Source organism: Mesocricetus auratus, unplaced genomic scaffold, assembly GCF_017639785.1.
Source record: "Mesocricetus auratus isolate SY011 unplaced genomic scaffold, BCM_Maur_2.0 Super-Scaffold_4256, whole genome shotgun sequence".
NCBI classification, from domain to species: Eukaryota; Metazoa; Chordata; class Mammalia; order Rodentia; family Cricetidae; genus Mesocricetus; species Mesocricetus auratus.
In genome coordinates, this window is record NW_024429182.1 from 94,471,972 (window position 1) to 94,486,409 (window position 14,438).

The following is a 14,438-nucleotide window of genomic DNA, read 5'->3' on the forward strand; positions in this document are numbered from 1 at the left end:
GATTCTGGGATCTGTCATCAAGTGTATTCCACGATGTTTTAGATATATATAATTATTATTTGATTATCACATTTTTTGAGAAGATAATTATTGTGGGGCTGCATTGGTCTCTAATCAAGTATGCAAAATCATGATTTTTCCATTTTAAAGTGAATGATAGTGTTGACAATGATACCAATAAACTTAGCCTTGTGCTGTATTGTGATATATAAGTAATAGAATGTTTCTAGGAACTTATATTGCTTCTGGCATGTAAGTGATATCCACTATGGTTCCTATCTGTTTCCTTCTCAATGTGATCAGTGTGAATGTAATAAAGGATTGTTGAGGTTGGGTACCAGAGTCTGGCATGATGGCTTTGATGCAATCCCAACACTCAGGTGGCAGAGAGAGGAAGATTGCTGTGCATCTGAGGCCAGGCTCAGTTACAGAGTAAGACCCTGCTTTGTTTTGTTTAGCTTTTAAAGAGGAATATGGTAGGTTTTAGATGAGGTAAGTGGTACATGGGGACACTGAGAGGGATTACTGGGGAATAAGGAGTTTATTTGAGCATTCACACTGTTGTAAATAGACAGATACAGAGAATATAGCATAGTGGGTAGTCCTAGGCGAGTTCAGGCCCCAATATCAGAAAGGAATTGAGGGATGTCTGGATGACATCAGAGGCCCTATGGTAGAAGAACAAGACTTTTCTTACATGCTTTTAGCATGTTCACAGCAGAAGCCTGCAGCCAGGCTCTCTGATTTCAGACAGGAGGCAAGACAGACATGTGACACAGGACAGGTCACTCTATCATAAATACTTACGTTAATGTGGTACCCGCAAGGCAGCCACTGGGGACTCATTTTGAATAGAGCTCCATTATGTCTCTATCTGTGACAGTAGAAAGGCAGTTACAGGGCAGCATTTAGATGTGAGATTCTAGCATTACATGCAGGCAAAGTGTGCACCAGCTACTCAAAAACATCACCATGCTGTGTTTTAAGAATTAGAATGCCTGGGACTGGAGAGATGGTTTATCAGTAAGGAGCACTGACTACTCTTCCAGAGGATCTGGTTCAATTCCCAACACCCACACGGCAGCTCACTGTCTATAACTCCAAAATTTGGCATCCTCACACAGACATACTCGCAGGCAAACCTCAAAGAAAATAAAAATAAATAAATTACTTTAAGAGAAAAATTTAATACCTGTAACAAAAAAATCACAGATGATTTTACTTTTGTCAAATCATTAATTCATTCAAGAAAGGCAATGTTCTAAGTCTCCAATTTTCTTTTTGCTTAATATTTCTTCCATAATTGTACTTCATGGGAAAGCCTTTCCTCTGATTGAAATAAATGCACAGTTAGAATCACACACATTTGTGGCACCACTCAAGAGCAGTGTGGCTAGTGTTGTATTCTTCTGGTCACCTTCATTCTTTTTGCTGGGATTACAGGCTAATGACAGACTGAAGCACAAAGTCAAATCTTTTGCACAGAGATGGGAGAGGAGTTGTGTCTGCAGAGAAAGTTTATGGAGATCTAGATGGCTGTCTGAGCATATTATGGTTTAATTCACAGGAAGGCCTTACAAAGAAGAGGGGAGGCATTACTTAAAATCTGTAAAAGACAAAGACATGGGGCTCATTCCTCTAACACCTGTTGTTGTGTGATATTTTGATTGTGTTCTGGCAAATAAAGCTTTGGTGGAGTCAGAGGGAGGAACTAGTCACTAACTGACTATAGAGATTTAGATGACTATGGACATAGAGGAGACTGAAAATAATAAGGCAGGACTGAGAAAGAATCTCATCCCTTATAGACAGGAATGGAAGACATAGGAAGCAGCTGGAGGTTGCGCCCTATTCTCTGATCATTCAGGTTCTTACTCACTCCAATATCTTGACTCCTGATATTTTTATTTGTAAATATTAATTAGATTAACAATTCGACCTGTGCCAACAGTTTGAGGTAGTAATACTGCCAGGAATTGGCACCCTGAACACTAGTGAGTTCTAACCCAGTTTGGGATGTCAAGTAAACCTCTGCCTTGAAAACAAAACTAAACAAAAGTTGTAAAGAATTTTACATAATTATTAATAACTCAGAAGAATCAGAACATCAGAGCACTGATTGTCAACCACTGTACCCACAGCAAGAACAACAGTTCAATTTCTTGACCTCATCAAGATGTGAAGCTTGGGCTAGGGGTGTACCTCAGGGGTGGAACAATAGTCCAGCATTTACAAGGTCCTAGGTTCAATCCCTGAAGTGCAAAGACCAAATTTAATAACAGCAAAAGCCCATAGTCTCAGCACTGGGGAGGCTGCTGGAGTTAGAGCTTAGATAGAATTCAGGCTGGGGTGACTGTGTGAGCCTGTCTCTAAAGAATAAGAATAGAGGAGAAGCAGACAAGTATATTAAACAAAAATCAAGCTACAGTGTCATGTCTGCTATCACTACTTATGTCTTATATTAGTAGATAAGAGAATATAAGGAACAAATGAGACAGGAGAACAGGAGTATGTGCAGGGGAGAGGGGGGCGGTGAGACTGAAAATGGTGACTGCCCATTGTTCCCTATTGCTTACCTTACACAACTTCCTTTTTTAGAAAGATTCTCATGTATCTCAGTCTGTTGGCATGCCTCCCTTTCTGCTGCCATGCTCCCCACTGTGGTGGTCATGACCTCTAATCCTTTGAAACTGTAAGTCTCAATTCAAACACTGTCTTTATGAGGTGCCTCAGTCATGGTGTTTATCAAAGCAATAGAAGAGTAAATAAGACAGACTAAATGTATGTGCCACCACACCTGGGTTTGCACACAGCCGAGTGATGGGGGAAGTCCTTCTGTGTATATGTTGTCTTATTGGTTGATAAATAAAGCACTGTTGGCCAATAGGGAAGCAAGATAGTGGGCCTAGGAGTCAAGGAGGATTCTGGGAAGTGTAGTCAAGAATAGGAGTTGCCATGTTATCCCCGGAAGAGAGAACGCATGAGGCTGTGTCCTCAGTAAGATAAGACCTTATAAAAATATATATTAGTAATTATGGGTTAATAATTAAGTCAGAGCTAGCCATTAAGAAACCATGGCAAACAGTCAACAGTTTCATAATTAATATAGTGTCTCCCGTGTTATTTGGGGGCTAAAGCTGTGACGAGACCCAGGCAGGAATCCCGCAACTGGCAGCTCCCCCGAGGGTCAGGATCTTTTAGGATGATTATGACATGAGCCTGAACAAGTGATATAACAAGTTCCTTTTTTATTTTAATTTTTTCCATTTTACATACTAGTCATAGTTGCCCCTCCCTCTTATCCTCCTACTCCCTCTTCTCCCAATCTCCTCCTCAAAGAGGGTAAGGCCTCTCTTGGGTAGTCAACAAAGCCTGGCATATCAAGTTGAGGCAGGACCAAGTTCCTCCCCTGTGTATCAAGACTGAACAAGATACCCTACCATAGGGAATGGGCTCCAAAAAGCCAATTCATGTATATGAGATAAATCCTGGTCCCACTGCCAAGGTCCCCACAAACAAACCGAGCAACTCAACTGTAACCCACATTCTGAGTGCCTAGTTTGGTCCCATAAGGCTCCTCAGCTCTCTGTCCATAGTCCATGAGCTCCCACTAGCTCAGGGTCAGCAGTTTCTTTGGGTTTCCGCATCATGATCTTGACACCCCGTTGCTCATATAATGTTTCTCCCCATCTTTAACTGAACTCCAGGAGCTTTGCCCTGTTCTTAGCTATGGATATCTACATTTGCTTCCATCAATTAATGGATGAAGGTTCTATGGTAACAATTAGGGCAGTCATTAATATGATTACAAAGAAGCTAGTTTAGGTACCATCTCTATTCTGGATAGGAGTCTTAGCAGGGGTCATCCTTGTAGATTCTTTGGAATTTCCCTAGCACCAGGTTTCTTCCTAACCCCATAATGGTTCCCTCTATCAAGATATCAGGTATCTCTTTTCTTGCTCTCCCTCTCTGTCCCTCCCGCAATTGAACCATCCCATTCTCTCATATTTTCCTCATACTCCTCTACCCTTCATACTCCCAGTTTACCCAGGAGATCTTATCTATTTCTCCTTCATAGGGCAATTCATGCATTATTCTTAGGGTTCTCCTTGTTACCTACCTTCTCTATGGTTGCGGATTATAGCTTGATTATCTGTTACTTTATGTCTCATATCCACTTATGAGTGGATAATATCAGTCATGAGTGAGTACAACTGTGTTTTTTTTTCTGAGTATTGGTTACCTCACTCAGGATGATTTTTTTTCTATTTCCATCCATTTGCCTGCAAATTTCAGAGGTCATTGTTTTTTGTTTTTTTTTTTTTTTGACCACTGAGTAATACCCCATTGTGTAAATGTACCATATTTTTTTTTATCCATCCTTTGGTTGAGGGACATCTAGGTTGTTTCCAGTTTGTGGCTATTATAAATAATGTAGACTAGATAATAAAAACCAGAGATACGTATTAGGGTTCAGGCTTCAAGCTGAAGATCAGGGAAGCAAAGCAGCCAAGCCAGTAGTTCTTGCCTCTACCCCGGTTGAAACAATTCTGCCCTCAGTGTGACTAGAGACTAAGTGCCCAAACATGGCTGGAGACCAAAATGCCCCAGACTATTTATCTGCTCCTATCTTATATATCTCTCTAGAGCTGGTATTAAAGGCATGAGATTCCAAGTGCTGATATCTTCTTTGTGTGAGCTGTTTATCTTTTAGATTTATTCAATCTTGTATAGTTCTGGGTGGCCTTGGACTCCCAGAAATCCATCTGTCTTTGTCTTCTGAATCCTGAGATTAAAGGTATTTGCCACCACAATTCCCCTTTTTTATCTAATACAAAAAGTATATACTAAATACAATAAGTATGTAAAATATATAGAGGCAATAAGCAACTGTAATGTCTAGTCCATTTGCATTTGACAAATTCAGAGAAAATACTCCATTATTTATTATTTCTTGGTGAGTCCAACGTCTTGTATGTAATTTATTTTCTGTTCTAATATGCATTATCAAATTATTTTTTGTGTTTACCAATCTTTTGCACTTTACATACCTTTAGTGAGTTTCTTTCCCGAGTCTGGTAAACAATGAAAACTATAACTATAGAATCTAGTCTTTAACTTCCTCAGAGACCCAAGAAAGAAATATTATTAACTGAGTAAGCAGAAAGTATGAGCTAGGGACTTCCAAAAAATATGAGAAATTACAAAAAAGCTGACTGCCTGTACAGTCACCTAAGTTTCTTCTGCAATGTTGGGGCATCCATCTTTGGCCTATAGGCCTCAAATATCTGACAGACTTCTTTGTGAAGCAGGATCATCTCACCTTGAAATTGTTCCGAGTAGTGTCTATCAAGTTGGATCATCTTGGCTGGCCACTTTGAAATTGTTCTGAGCAGTTTATAGTCCAAAGCCAATCTTTAGTTGGAGTTGTCAGCTTAATGGTATTGCCATAGTCTGGTGAAATTGTCTTTGTGGGACCCTGTTAGGTGTGATCATGGTTTGCTGTAGAAAACTGGTAGATAATTAAACCTGAAATAATGTACAGGAAGGTAGATGAAACATTTTTCTAGAATTAATTAGCACTCTATATGAATATTAATATCATGACAAAAGTTTGAAATACATATATATTAATCATATAAAATTTTATATGAATATAATATTTATACTTTAATAAAAGCTGTTAAAAGTCAATATAAAACCAAAGGATTAAGAGAAGCTTAAAGAAAAGCTGTTAAAAGTCAATATAAAACCAAAGGATTAAGAGATAAGTGGCAATACAGTAGTCCTTCAATAGCTGTTATTTTTCTGTTCCATGTCAGATGGCTCTTCTGACATGAGACAGAGATTTTTGATTTTTCTTTAACAAACATACTTGAGTTTAGAGAAGGAGAGAGCCACATTCTAACTCTAAAGTCAGCTTTAATCTTTAATTGAATTGGAATGGCAAAAAGAAGACCATTTGTCTTATATGTCTGTAGAAAAGAGCAGAAATAAATATTTGGGAAAATTTATGACATCTTATACCATTAGAAATAAGAAATATCAAAAGGCCAATTTACTTATTTTCTTGGGGCAAATTTTTCTGGATTATTTGTCCCTTTTCTTCAGATGTTTCAATTGTTCAGTGGTATCCGGATTCCCAGTTGGATCCCTTTATTCTCCTGAAAAGGTAAAAAAAATCCCTTCCCCAATGATAAAATTTGGGGAGGTTCCCCTTTGATTAATTGTAGCTGATCAAATGAAAAGCATTTGTTAGTTTTATAGATTATTTTAGATTAAATGGCCATGTTGCTTGATGAACTATCATCTCTTCTAATTAAGAGATATCTTGTTAAAATAGAATCTTTATCAATTTTGATGGTGTCTATAGTTTTTCTTCATCTATGGAAACAAAAGCATAACCTCTTGCCCAATGTAACACATGCCCTGGTTTCCATTCGGAGGTCAACATATCTTTGAAGTATACCGGCTGATTTAATTCTGTAGTTTTTTTCTACTAGCCATTCTCCCTCTGCAGCTGTCGTTCCTTTCTCATTAGCAATCAGAAAATTTAAAAGTTAATAAAGGCACTGTGCAATCTATTTTTTGGGTTCTTTATCATCATTTTCTGTTTAATTAGCATATCCTTTAGAGTTCAATTTGATCTTTCTATAACTGCCTACCCTATAGGATTGTGTGGTATACCTGCAATATTCTTTGTATTATAATAAGCAGAAAACTGTATTATTTTCTTAGAGATATATGTTGGAGCATTGTATGTCTTTATTTGTGCAGGTATACTCATGATGCCATAACTTCTAGCAAATGTGTAACTACCGAATCAGCCTTTTCCAAACTCAAAGCATTTGCCCAATGAAAACCTGAATAGGTATCAGTGGTGTGGTGTACATATTTTAATTTTCCAAATTCTACAAAATGGAGCACATCCATCTGCCAGATTTCATTCCTTTTAGTGCTCCTTGGGTTACTGAAGGTAGTGGAGTTTGGTTGTATAAAGAACAAGAAGGACATCTCCTTATGATTTTCTTGGCTTGTTGCCATGTAATGGAAAAGTCTTTTTTTCAAATCTTTGCTATTGATATGATGTGTTTTTCTTTATGAAATTATGAAACCTTTAGCACATTTCCTATCAATAGTTGATCAATTTCATTATTACCTTGTGCTAAAGGACTTGGCAGACCCGTATGGGATTGGATACATATATAACTGAGTAAATAATAAAGTCAATTCTGGTATAAACTCAGCAGCCTCAATATGTACAACAACTCTTTCTGCACATTGTGAATCAGTAACTGTTGAGAGGTTCTTTATGATCCATTAACACCATGAAAATAGCATATAATTCTGACTTTTGGACAGAATTAAAAGGACTTAGATCTACTTTACTTAAATTTTCTGATTTGTAACCTGCCTTTCCTGATTTATTTGTATCAGTAATAGAATGTAGGGGCTCCAGTTTTTGGTGTTTCCCTTACAATGTGAGGAAGGATCCAGTTTGTTCTCTTTGTAAGTTGAATTCTCGTGCTTTTGGGATATTTGTTGTTAATCTCTCCCCAAAAATTACCTCAAGATCTTTGCCAATGTTCACTGGCTATCAATAATTAGCTTCATCATTAGTAAAAGGTACTATAATTTCTGTTGGATCTATTCCTGCAAATTGATGAAGTCTCAATTTTCCTTTTAGTATCAACACTGAGATCTTTTCCACATAAGTTTTGTCTCATAGCAATCTTTGAAAGTCATTAATCTCTCCTTACTTGTACCTTTTGGGATCTAATGTTTTGTAAACCTATTTGATAGCCTAAATAACTAATAAACTCCCCTTTTTATATTTTTTCAGGAGTAATTTGTAGTCCCTAATAAGGCAAATTTTTCTTTACTTCTTCAAACAGATTATCTACAGATAGGAAAATGATGTCCTTATAATGACAAACTTTAGACTGAGGGAATTACTGATGCATTATTTCCAATGAATGACATACAAAATATTGGCACAGGATTGGGCTATTTAATATTCCTTGTGGGAGAACCTTTGATATCTCTTAGCAGGCTGAGAATTATTATAAGCAGGCACTGTGAGTGCAAATTGTTTTCCAACCTTTTCCTGTAATGTTATACTAAAAAAAACTATCTTTTAAATCAATAACTATGAGAGGCCATTCTTTAGGGAATAGAGAAGGCAAAGGAATTCCAGACTGTGAAGAGCCCATTGGCTGTATCACCTTGGTAACATCTCTTAAATCTGTTACCATTCTCTATTTTCCAGATTTTTTTTTAACAACAAATACAGGAGAATTCCAAGGACTGGTTGATTCCTCTATATGCTGAGCATTTAGTTGCTCCTGTCTAGTTCTTCTAAAGACTCCAGTTTCTCTGTTGTTAAAGGCCATTGTACAATCCATTCAGGTTTATCTGACAGCCATTTTAAAGATAGGGCTGTTGGTGTCTATGTAAGATTAGAAGCTCCATTGTAGTAGCATTTCCCATTTTTTTAATGTGGGAAAAACTCTCTCTTTTAATGAATTCCTTCCTTTAAGAATTCTCAATAGACTTACCAAACCTTGCAACAATGGCAGTTACCTGTGAGGCATAGTTTATCCAGTCCGAGAACTAGCGTGTGTCTGTGAACTGAGAGTGTCAGCCTGAAGAAAGGGACTGTAGGAAAACTCCAAAATCTTCAGAGTTCGTATTTTCCAGGTCTGTGAAAAATTAATGTTGGGATTTTGATGTGGATTGCATTGAATCTGTAGAATGCTTTTGGTAAGATTGCCATTTTTATTATGTTGAACCTACCTATGCAAGAGCATGGAAGATCTTTCCATTTTTCTGATATCTTTTTCAGTTTATTTCTTTAAAGACTCAAAGTTCCTGTTATACAGGTCTTTCACTTGTTTGGTTAGAGTTACCCCAATATATTATATATTACTTGTGGCAATTATAAAGGGTGATGTTTCTCTGATTTCTTTCTTGGCCCTTTTATCATTTGTATATAGGAGGGCTTTTGATTTTTTTAGTTAATCTTGTATCCTGCAACATTACTGAAGGTGTTTTTCAGCTGTAGGAGTTCCTTGGTAGAAATTTTAGGGTGACTTATGTGTACTATCACATCCTCTGCAAATAGTGAAAGTCTAACTACTGCCCTTCCAATTTGTGTCCCCTCCATATCCTGTTGTCTTATTGTTCTACCTAAAACTTCCAGTACTATATTGAGTAGATAGGGAGAGAATGGACAGCCTTTTTTTGTTCCTGACTTTTGTGGAATCGCTTTGAGTTTCTGTCTATTTAATTTGGTGTTGACTGTCAGCTTGGTGTAAATTGCCTATGTTATGTTTAGGTATGTTTCTTGTATCCATGATCTCTCCAAGACCTTTATTATGAAGGGGTGTTGGATTTTGTCAAAGCTTTTTTTTTTAGCATCAAATGAGATGGTCATGTGTTTTTTTTCTTTCAGTTTATTTATATGGTGGATTACATTGACAGTCTTTTGTATGTTGTATCACCCCTGCATCTCTGGGATGAAGCCTATTTGATCATTGTGGATAATTTTGTTGATGTGTTCTTGGATTCAGTTTGCCTGTATTTTATTGAGTATTTTAAGTCAATGCTCATGAAGGAGTTTTGTCTGTAATTCTCTTTCTTAGTAGTGTCTTTGTGTAGTTTTGGCATCAGAGTAACAGTAGCTTGATAAATGGAGTTTGACAGTGTTTTTTCTGTTTCTATTTCTGCTTCTTTTATATAAAAGGCCACACTCCCCATCAGTGCCTGATGCAGGTGGAATAGCTGACCCTGAGATAATAAGAGTGGGGAGCTGTCCCTGCCCCTCATCTGCAACACTGGAGAGAGTGGCCCTTATGCTCTGCCTTATAGAGCTGGCCCTGACCAACTCTGCAACTACCCAGGTCCAGAACCAGGGTTATGTGTTAACCCACCCCAACATCCACTACATCTGTGATTTGCTGGTCCTGCAGACCAAAAGCTGTGAGATCTCCATGACATAGATAACCAAGAGTTCCAGTGAGATCCCAGCATCCATAGTATAGCAGAAACCAGGGGTCTGGAACCAGATCAAGGACTCCTTGCAATGAACATGTGCAATTAAGGATATATGGATAAAAGGGTTTATTGCATGACTGTGTCACACTACAGTTTCCATGGTGATATTGACTTTTCCTTCTTTTATCTCTTAAATTTCATTTCATTTTACTTTGGAGGAAGCTTGCAGTGGCAGAGAATGGATACGAAGGGACAGGGACATGAATGGGATGGAAAGACACAAAAAGTAAGTAAAAATAAAATTAATGGAAGATGGACTATGGCATGTATAAGAACTGCAGAAGAATTTTCATACCTCATGAGGACTGAATCACTGATAACTGATTCTAAAAGGTCTCCATTTGTGCAAACTAAAAGAATGAGACTTAAAAGAAAAAGAATCAAGCACATTCAGTAACACAAGGTCCCGGTTTAGGTTTATTGCAAACCAACTTCATTGATTCCTATGTAAGAGTAGGGACTTCTCTAGGTGTCTAAGACTTTAGCATGGCCTGGTTTAGTCAGCAGGCTGAAGCAGTTACAGGTGCTCTGGTTTAGGTGACCTTTGTCTAGCCTCAATATTTGGATTTCTTCACCAGAGGAACATAGTTTTGAGGAAGATTATTGTGAACAATGGGTTATGGTCTCTGGGAAGTATTACCTTGGGAAACTTCCCTTTTATAAGCATCCACTCTCTTTAACTCTGACTTCTGTCACAACTGATTAGAACTGATCCATCACTGCTGTAATTCAGATTAGTTCATACCATCAAGGGATTTTATCCTGGAATTTCTTATCAATGCCTTGGTTTTGAAGTATCCTAGACATTTCACATTTCAGTTTCCCCAAGCCTTTTTACGAATCCTATGTGTCTCTTTTCTGCACTGCCTGCCCTTTTCTCGTCCCGACATTTTGATATTCTCTTTTGGGTTCCCCGTGCCAATACACAAGGCCCTGGCTCCTAGTGGCTCCTGGTGGACTTGTATTTACAGGTTAACATGGTGCTGTGTATGACTAGAGCTGACACTTGTCTTCTAGTGTTACCTGCGAACATTGTGGTAATTATCCCTCAATTTCCTTGCTGGCTCAAAACAGTTCTTCTTTAACTCTGTCTTGAGTCTATGGATGAGCAGTCTCAGTGGAATGGAAACAAGTGAGAGCTGAGTTACTCAGTAGTGTCTCAGTATTAGCCTATGTGCTCGGCATGCTTTTAAATGGCTCAGCACAGTAACACATTGAACACACCATGCGTTTATTGACTCCATAAAGACTATTATGCGCACCAGCATGTTGGAACAATTCTGTCACATTAGCTGTTTATTCTGTATCAAGCAAGCAAGATTAAATGCTTGCTGTGATACAGTTTTGAATAATAACCAACCAACAAAGAAGTAGTCACTGTATTATTTTGTCATGCCATACAAATCTTTGAAGCACATAGATCTTTTAAAAAGATCTTGGAAAATTATTTATTGAAAATTTATGCAATAAATTTTGATCACAGTTCATGCTTCTTGATCTTTCCTACCTCTCAAACAAACAAACAAATAAATTAACAAACCAGAATTTTAAGAAATGGAAAAACATAAGAAACACACATAGACATACAAAACCATAACCCATAAAACCACAAAATCAGAAACCACAATATTCAACAAAAGACCAATCAGATTAAAAAAAATTCACTAGCAAAGCATTATGAGACAAGAACATTTGCAAAAACACCATTGAGTTTGCTTCATCTTGGCCATGTGGCCTACCTACCCTTAAGTGTGGTTTATATAGCTGGAAAGCTGCTAGTGAAGAAAACTGATTTTTTTTTCTTTGAAAGTAGACTCCAATTGGAAATGAATTTTGTTTAGGGATGGGAGACTGGAAACATGTAGCTCTTCATTAACTTAAGCTGTATTAAGTAAATACCATCAACTACTACCAGTCTGAATCCAGTGCTTGCTTTGTTTCAGATACCACAATAAGCATTTACTGAGGCAGGGCTGGTTAAACAGGATGTCCTGATTCATGCAGGAAGAAGATGAAACAGCTGAAATTTAAGCCTCTGTTCACCAGGGTCCAGAGCTTATATTATTTCCATCATAAAAGACTAGATACCATACAAGATACTGTCTATGTAAATGTGTAACCTTAAGTGTTTTCCTGAATTACAGGCTCTTATTTTAAAATGCAAATTTTAGCCATTATCTGTTTGAGAAGTGTAAGTGAACCTGCAAGTTTTAGAACTGATATTACTGATAGAGTCTGACTTAGCTCCTTGGGATGTTAGCAAGAGGCAACTTTAGGACTGAAATGAGCTAGATCTCAAACCAGAAGACTGGAGGAACCATGGGAGGATATTTAGTTTTATAGGGATCAACTATACCTTAAACACCATTTACAAATTATGGATTTGTTCTATAATGTAGCTACTATAGTAACTCTATGAAATACAATAATGTTAAAAAAGAGGTAAAGAAGTTGTTAACTAGCATTTAGAGAAGTCATGTGTTTTTCATTCTATTTTTTTATTGAACCTTTGCAAGCAATACCCTGAAAAATTTCCTGCACTTATTGACATATACAACGCACCCCAATGAGTTAGATGTTAATACTTTCATTTAATAACTGGCCAAACTAAGGCACATAGGTACTGAGCATCATGTCCACAGTTACACAATTAGTAAATAAAAAGTTTAAGTTCAGGGACTCTGACTGGACACTTTGGGCTGCAATTGTTCAACCTGAAGGGGTGAAGTGGCAGAACTCAGATTCAAACTCACTGTAAACTCATTTTTATTTTTAATCTGAACTCACAGGATAGTGTCTCTTTCACAATACCCAGCCTTTTCATAAGGCTGGTAACTGACCTCTCCAGGAAGTAGTAGCCACTTTTCTTGGTTAGGCTTACTATTTCTGTGATGAAACACCTTGACCTAAGCAACTTGTGGAGGAATGGGTTTATTTCACTCACAGTTCCATATAAACTGATCATTATCAAAATCAGTGAGAACAGGAACTCAAGAAAGGCAGGAGCTGATGCAGAGGCCATGAAGGGAAGGTGAGCTATTTACTGCCTTGCTCCCCATGGCTTGCTCAGCCTACTTTTTTAAGGAATCCAGGACCACCAGCCCAGGGAATGCACTACCCATAATAAGCTGGACCTCCCCCATCAATCTCTAATTAAGAAAAGCTTTATCTTATGAAGGCGTTTTTTTTTCAATTGAGGTTTCCTCCTTTGGCGTGACTCTAGCTTGAGTCAAGTTGACATAAAACTAGACAGGACACCACTTTTGAGAGAAGTGAAAATATCATCCTTCTGGACTATTCAGAATTGCTTTAAAAGCCCCCCCCCCAAAAAGGTCTGTTCATTGTCTGTTCTTTCCAGAAATCTGATTATGTAATACCCAGAATATTTTATTTTTCGTATTTCCTCTGCTCAGACTTCATACCAAGTCCTTCCCCAAGTAAAGCAGTCTTACCAACCGACTCCGAATCTCCTTGGTTCTTGCTCCGTAGATAATGGGATTGAGCACAGGAGGCACCAGCACATAGAGGTTAGCCAGGAAGATGTGCACATGCTTGGGAACTCGGTTGTGACCAAAGCGGTGGGTGAGGAAGGAGAAGAAGGCAGGTATATAGAAAACCAAGATGACACCAAGGTGAGAGCCACAGGTACTCAGAGCCTTGTGTTGAGCATCACGGGATGGAAGACGAAAGACAGCTCGGAGGATGAAGCCATAGGAGATGGTAATGAGAATTGAATCCAGGCCCATGGCCAGCAGAGCCACAGTGAGCCCGTAGACAATGTTGACAGTGATGTTGGCACAGGCAAGTCTAGCAACACCCATATGCTCACAGTATGTGTGAGCCATGACATGGTGACCACAGTAGGGCAGTCGCTTCAGCAAAAAGATGAAGGGTGATACAATAGCTACACTACGGACTATCCCAGCAGAGACAATTTGGCCTATGACAGTATGGTTGAGAATGGTTGTATATCTCAGTGGGTTGCAGATAGCCACATATCGATCAAAGGCCATGGCAAGGAGAACTGAGGACTCTAGAGCATAGATAGAATGAACACAAAACATCTGTGCTAGGCATCCATCAAAGGAAATCTCATTAGCATGGAGCCACAGAATGGCCAGCATTTTGGGTACAGTGGTAGAGCTTAGAGCCAGGTCAGTGAGTGAGAGAAGACAGAGGAAGAGATACATGGGTGCATGAAGAGCACTCTCTGTCCCAATGATAAGGATGAGGGCAGCATTACCAAGCAGCGCTACCAGATACATGATACAGAAAGGGATGGCAATCCAGAGGTGGGCAAACTCCAGCCCTGGGATCCCAGTGAGGAAGAGATTGACTGGGAGACTGTCACTCATGTTGGAGGCTGATATCCATCTTGGAAC

The 14,438-nt window shown here is 38.4% G+C and overlaps 1 protein-coding gene across 1 annotated transcript; it reads right to left on the minus strand.

The window, feature by feature from the left end:
- Window positions 1-13,472: 13,472 nt before the first annotated feature.
- Window positions 13,473-14,438, minus strand: LOC101843830 (olfactory receptor 52D1). Its single transcript, XM_040757334.1, has one exon. It carries the CDS (start codon window positions 14,409-14,411, stop codon window positions 13,473-13,475), a length of 939 nt encoding a protein of 312 aa, XP_040613268.1. The 5' UTR covers window positions 14,412-14,438.